Genomic DNA, 7,363 nt, shown 5'->3' on the forward strand with positions numbered 1-7,363 from the left:
AATAAATCAGGATGTTTCCTTCCCAAACAGGTATTTTTCGCCTCGGTGAGATCTGGAGGAAGTAGTCAAGTTTTTTTCATGACACTCAACAGAAATTCCATGATGAACTGGTAACAAAAGGGCCCTCGGGTGCTGACTTTGACACCAAGATTTTTTTAAGTTTGAAGAGCATCGGAACGTGTGGACTAACACTGTAGAGGCAGGTGAAGAAGATAATTGTGGAACACGTTGCTTCCTTCTGTGAACACACTCGCACTCACGCAGACACGCTCCAAGAATACGACACACCTTTCTTGTTGTGGTTTAGGAATGGAGGTTTACTCAAGGTCACAAGAATGCAACACTGTATTTGGGCAGAGATGGACAAATGCGCAAGAGGTTTAGCAGAATAAATCTCTTGGAAGTCTTCAGATGAAACTGTGATAGAGCTGTGGGTCACACAATTTCATTTTGTTTTTTAAACATTTTCCTTGTCCCTCTCTTTGTACAAATGGGGACAGATCTAAGTGTCAAGCGGAGTCTCTGTTTTTAATTTTGTCTGCCTGCTAGCATCAAATATATAGTATGTTGTAAGGTTACCAATTAAAACTGGTGAGAGACAGCACAATAAATGTATCATTTTATCTTTGTGTTGGGAGGCTTTAACCACAGAGATGGTTAACTTTTGTAAAACCTTTTGCCTTTTCCAACATTTCTGTGTTAGTTTTGCAAACAGGTCGACAAATTTCAAACGAGAGAATGAATTAGATCTCCCCCCCCCCCCGAACCCTTCCTTTTGGGAAATCTATTCTAAATGGCTAACCAACTAGCCTTAGATTATTATACAGTCAAGGTACAAGTATATTTTTCTTGTCAACCTGTCAGTCTATACTTCAGTATGGATCTTCATATAATGGTGCTCATTGAGAGAAAAAGCAGTGCCATCCTTGGCAATCATTCCCAACTTTGGCCTTAGCATTTTCTTGCCTTTCTCTAAAGCTGTAATACGGAAAGTCTCACAATAAAATTGCAGGTTGAGAAACGAATTGAACCAGAGCAAGATTCTGAAGATTGGCTGGAAAGTGTACCTAACTGCATCCAACTTGAATGCATTGAGCCTAGGTCCAACCTACTCTGTACAGTTGTACTTTGCTTTTCGGGGAAGGGGCGGGGATGATCCTTGTAGATACTGGTGTGTGTTTTTTCCCTTCATGAAAATCTCCAGGAGCCAACAGCATTTAACCCTTTGGAAGACGGAAGCCCCAATTGTTGATGGACATTCACCCACTTCCTTGTCTGATTGGTGTCCTGTTTTCCGAATACGAAAAAACTTCATGAGATCTTCATCCCGTGGTGCAAAGAATAGGAACATTGCAAAAGTGAGAGATAGCAGATTGGAAGGACAGTTTTGTTGGCCTAGGACCTGACACTTAGATTCATCTTTCTGCCCATCCCTCTTTGCTGCCCACCTATATAGTGAACACCAATATGTGTGCAGATGTATGTATTTAGTTGGGGTTAACCTGTGTCCTTATATGCTTTGTTTGAATTATTTCCAGTTTTAAGGAAGTTATGTGCAACATTTCTACTATCGCCAAGCATGGATTCCCCATTAGTCTATGGATGTAACATAATTGGATCTGTGTTGCTGTTTTTAACCTACCTCATTTTATTTTTGTTTCAATTAGCTTTTCCTCATTAGCTCCAGCAGACACCCAGGGAGTTTGACTGGCCAGCTTCAAAGTATTAAACAAGAACAGTGTCTTAAGTAATTAGCAGTGTTTGGCCAGTTCAGGCCTCTTTAAAAAAGCAGAAAAGGACTCTCACGCTGCCTTCTTCCAGTTTTTCCGTCAGTGGTTCCACAGTTCCCGTTGTACAGGCCAGTCGATACTGCCAATGGCCACAATATGCATTGGCTGCCAGCAGATTTGTAATAGGGTTAGAATCATGCCAATGTACGGCTGGCATGAACCAGAGCCATGTTGCGGAAGCCGCCATAATTCGCCCAATCGCAGTGGCTCAGAAAGAGTCGCTATAACTGTGCCAATCCCAGGGGCTGTGTGTACAGCCCCCACATGGAGACATGATCCCGGCTGGCTTGCCACAATCTTCCTTCCCGTTCAACCTGAAGGGAGCCCACATCAGTCCCCTACCCCATGCCCTACCTCACTACTTAATGATACACTGGTGTATCAGGCTAAGTTTGCTTCTCCGTAGGAGTTGAGCCCAGTTGGAGTCCTGCTATGATGCAGCTACTCCAGTGCACCCTTGTCTTGCTTCTTACGCCAATTTCCCTTTAAGATCTCCTTGTGTTTGGTGGCTCTCCCCAAAACGAAATGGGGCAGGGAGAATCACTGGCATCCATCTTTGTAGAAAGATATCATTTTTGTTTCAAGCCCAGGAGTGAGGCTGCTAAGCTGGTTCCAGCCACTTGCTCCCCACTACATTCACAAAAGGGGTAATAATTAAGAGTTGTCCAAAGCTGTTCTTACACAGAGTAGACCCATTAAATTTAATAGACATGGCTAACTTCAGACCGTTAATTTCAGTGGGTCTGTTCTGCGTAAAACTTAGTTGGATGCAACCAACTGGATTTTTATTTTTGCGTTTGGAATCTGCAGCCCTCTTACATTAACCTCTAAACAACAAATTACTAATTTACAGTCTAAGTAAATATTTCCATTAGCTAACTTAATAAGCCTAATCTATGCATAATGAAAATGAGTAACCTCAAACAATACACTTTGACCCCATTGTTTTTTCAAAGCCTTTCCTTCCAACACAGACCAGCGTTCATCCCGTGGTCTCGCTTGCTGCTCTTGCAACGCAAGTGGCCTATTTTCAGCACCTTCCCTCCTGATAAAGCTTTTACCAAATGAGTTGATGGCTGAATATTAGTTGATCCTGTTCACAACACTGGGATTTATGCAGACTTCACCAGAAGGCTAGTGCAGAGAACTGCAACACTGGGCACATAATTGTTTATGTTGCCATCTTACTGACTCCTTTACATAGGTTAACAAGAACACAACCGGGTGGCAGTTTAATTATTTGAGAGTTTAATTATTTGAGCTCTGATCTTTGACCAGTCTTTTTTCTCCAGTTCCCACTCCCAGCACATATGAAAGAAAATATTCTAGTTCTTTCCACATTTCTAGTGAGTAATTCGTATTAATCCTTTGTATTCTGACAGGTCATGTACCATCTGCCCATCAGTTCATAACAATTTTCTCTTACTGTCGTTGTCAATGAAAATCTATGTGTGTTTTTTGCCAATTAAATTTTTTATTGAATTTCACCATTTTGTTTAACAAACTGACATCAAATTTAGCATCAAATTTAATACACTTTTAAAAGTTGACTCCCCACCCTTCTTCCATGGTGTTTTTATTCTCAACCTTTTATGCTGCATTATGCTTCTATCTATTCCACAATTCCTTCATTACAATTAGAATTATTTTTCTTCCGCAGCTCATATTTCAGTCCTGCACGCGATTCCATTTAACGTGATATTTTCCAAATTGTCCAAAAAAGGGTCTCATTCTTCCATGTGAAATTCATCACTTGATCTCTTCTCTTGCTCTCACCTTTGCCATTTCCACATAGTCCATTGTTTTCCAGAGCTATTCCCAGACTTCCTCTGGAATATTCTCTCCAATGTTTTGTGCCTCTTTTATCATGTAATCCTTGATCATTTTGCTTGCCCTTTTCTGAACCCTGTTGGAGGTGCAGTATACTTTCAGAGGTTAGGCGTGCAGAACTGTACGCAGCTGTGCTGACACAATCAATTTATATCACAGCCTTATGATAGTGGCAGTTTAATTTTCAGTTCTTTTCCCCATTAGTGTGAAGTTAGACTTCATTTTGCCCCAATCTACATTTGGTGTGGGACATGGGTGGTGCTGTGGGTTAAACCACAGAGCCTAGGGCTTGCCGATCAGAAGGTCGGCGGTTCGAATCCCCGTGATGGGGTGAGCTCCCATTGCTCTGTCCCAGCTCCTGCCAACCTAGTAGTTTGAAAGCACGTCAAAGTGCAAGTAGATAAATAGGTACCACTTCAACGGGAAGGTAAATGGCATTTCCATGCACTGCTCTAGTTCACCAGAAGCGGCTTAGTCATGCTGGCCACATGACCCAGAAGGTGTACACCGGCTCCCTCGGCCAATAAAGCGAGATGAGCACCACAACCCCAAAGTCGTCTGCGACTGGACCTAATGGTCAGGGGTCCCTTTACCTTTACCTTTACATTTGGTGTACACTGAATCATATTGTCTTGTTTACTGCCCATTCACTCACTTTGGAGTGCCTCACAATCCCTTGAACAATCCACTCCTTATTTTCCCTGCGGTCATGAACGCACAGAAAGGGAGCAGCTCCATGTGTTGACTGTGCCCCTCTAGACCAAGGTCTGAAGGGGGGACCGCCCGCACTTGTGGCAGGAGTTGCATGAAGTAGACCAGGCTCCTTTTCAGACCTTTGCAAGATGGTTGGAGGTCAGAGGGCCATAGCTGGCCACTGGAATGGTGGGAACATAAATTATCAGTGGTCTCCTGATCTCCCTCCACACATCAGTGCTCTACACAGAGTTCTAGATACGTTCTAGCACCTCGGAATTGACAAAAGCCAGGTGTGTCCATAAACTAGACACTTAAACCTGCAAAGGTGGTGGTGGTGGGAACCCAAGAGAGATCTGCCACTACAGCATGATATATTTCAAGATTTGTATGCCGCTTAGTCATCAAAACCTTTTAAGTGGCATACATGAAACATTATGAGATATACATTTAAAATACCTATTAAATCGGATGCTAAAAGCAAGTTGTTCAAAATGTGAGTAAGCAAATAAATACATAAAAAAATAAAACAACATGTCAAAATCACATGTTTGGATAGGCTTGCCCTAACAAACATGTTTTTAGGGAGTGCCAGAAACAGGCACCTGCCTAATAACATCAATGAACAGGAAATTCCATAGCATATCGGAAACATTGATCCCTTGTAAGTGCAAATCAAACATTATGTGACACTTATCAAAGTACCAGATGTGCAGATCAAAGCTGTCTAGTGGGCATATGTGGGGTAAGGGGATCCTTCAAGTTTTGATTTGTGGTTTTTTTCCTGGAGGCAATTCTGTACCTTAGTTAAACTGATAGAGCAGAGCTTGGCAATACGCCCAAGCTTTTATGCACATTTCAAACCAAGAGTTACTGCTGAAGTATCAGAAGCCTCTCACATCTTACTAGTCCAGAACAATGGATCATCTGTCTTGGTCTATCTTGGTAACAACAATAACAACAACAACTTGGCAGTTACTGGTCCAAAATGAGATGCTTTCAGAGAAAGTGCTCTGCGTGATCTGTCCTTTTCTTGTTCATTATCAACTTAACTTATTTTAATTATTAATGCATAAATTTCTGTAGCGCCAAAGGGAAAGAAATCTTTTCAAAGCTGTGCACATAAAATTGAAAGTTAAAAACATAAAAAGGCAAAGATCAGAAGAACATAAAAACTGGGTCACGTGGCCGGGTAAGCTTGTGTAAAAAATTATAATAATAAGCTGGCATCTAAAGCTAAACACGGGATTGCTGTCTAATACACAAATGCAATGCATTCCACCGGTGGGGTTTTTCCTAGAAAAATAGGTGCCAGAACTGACCAGGAAGTTGTTACAGTAAGTGTCACACTTTTTTACAACAAAAAACAATGTACCTTTCAGTACCCCCTGGAAAAAAAGCACTGCATTCCACAATATAGGCCTTACTGCTCCTTGTGGCTGCCATGGCGGACAGTTAGCAAAGCTTCTCCAGCAGATCTCAAAGAATTGTCTGGGGTGCATGGAGAAAGGCAATCTCCGAGGTAGGCTATTCCCAAATTCTTTAGGGCTTTATGTGCGAACAGCAACACCTTATGTTTGGCCTGGTAGCATATTGACTTAACAGCAGTCCAAGGTTCCTTGACATTTTGAGACTTGAGGATATCTTTTTTCTGCGCACCAAGAGCCATGGATAGATCGCTCCTATGGGAATGTCTCAAGGCTTGAAACCCTTCTATTTCTCCCCCAAAACACCATTGGCCTTTCACAACTTTCCATGCAAAATAAGTTCCAACCAATGAAGCTACAACGCCTGGGCAAAAACTCTTTCACTTGGGTCAGTTTTAAACTATTGCCTCCTCAGCTGGTTTCTTCTGTTCCCTATATGCTCCTTGTGTTTCTTCCTACTGCTGTAATGAGAGAACCACATGGGGGGACGGGACCCACATCTATTCAGTACATCAAATTGAGCAATAACATTTCCAACTCAGTCAAGCCACTACTTGTTAACTGCTGGGGACTGGTAGGATGAGTAAGAACAAGCTTCATGGCTAATGGCAGCTGCCACCAGCTCTTTTATGTCTTTGCTGTGGTTACCTTTTAAACCGGAAGCTTCTTATTAAATTATGTTGAAAACTTGAACCGCCTGCCTGTTATATATTTCTTTCTTTCCTTAATTGGTGAGTTTCAAATACACCATTTTAAATAACTTTTGATGGGAACCTTTAGGTTGTTCGCAACCATCTGTTTTTATACAATTTGTAGAATTTCTCTGAGGAGAACAGAAGCTTAAATGTTCTTTTTCTGTGTTCCGCTTGCAAAAGTCGTAACTTTGTGATACAGAGGGCAGGGATGGGGAGAAATTCGATTCCGTTTCCACTTAAAAGCCAAACCTCCCTAATTCTGTCTTCCGGAAACAACACACAAAACTAAAAGCAGCCATTCTTCAAAATTCACTCTTTAAATTTTTCAATGCAATTCTCCAATCAAGCAATGTACAGTGGTACCTTTGGTTAATTCATTCCAGAGGTCCGTTCTTAATCTGAAACCGTTCTTAACCTGAGGTACCACTTTAGTTAATGGGGCCTCCCACTGCCGCCGCATGATTTCTGTTCTCATCCTGAGGTAAAGTTCTTAACCCGAGATAATACTTCCGGGTTAGCGGAGTCTGTAACCTGAAGTGTTTGTAACCCGAGGTACCAATGTATACAAAAATGTATAGGTTAGTGAAAATAGCATACAGAATGCATTGAATTGTCAAAAAATGTGTTTGGCATATGGAAGAAGTGTATTAGGAGATAATTCGCACTCAAATGCTGACAAATTTTCAAGGGGACTTTTTTTTGGGTGGGGAATCCACAATGATGTGGAAATCTGGAGAACTGAACATAAGATTGGGAAAATGAGAAACTGGTGGCTCATCCACTTTCTCTCGTCCTGCTGCTCCCCCCCCCCCCCAGGAAAACTGCTCTTTAGCACTCAGTTGGAGCAAAGAGCAATTTGGATTTTCTCTGGATTTACATTTGCTCTGATTCGTCCCTAAAGAGTGGGGTTTTTTTCCCTGAGAAAGGA

General features: G+C 41.8%; 1 protein-coding gene across 10 annotated transcripts in view; it reads left to right on the top strand.

Moving 5' to 3' along the window:
• TNIK (TRAF2 and NCK interacting kinase) overlaps positions 1 to 6,433 on the top strand; it is a 298,880-nt gene extending 292,447 nt beyond the window's left edge. For all 10 annotated transcript variants that reach the window (XR_014511715.1, XM_083441856.1, XM_083441862.1 and 7 more), the window contains one exon: positions 31 to 6,433. Coding sequence is in view for 9 of the 10 variants with exons in the window: in XM_083441856.1 (XP_083297982.1) it covers positions 31 to 114 (84 nt within the window). In the remaining variant the exon portion in view is untranslated. The remainder of the gene's footprint in view (positions 1 to 30) is intronic.
• Positions 6,434 to 7,363: the final 930 nt, after the last annotated feature.

The sequence above is a fragment of the Podarcis tiliguerta genome (assembly GCF_965153285.1).
Source record: "Podarcis tiliguerta genome assembly, chromosome: 5".
Taxonomy (NCBI): domain Eukaryota; kingdom Metazoa; phylum Chordata; class Lepidosauria; order Squamata; family Lacertidae; genus Podarcis; species Podarcis tiliguerta.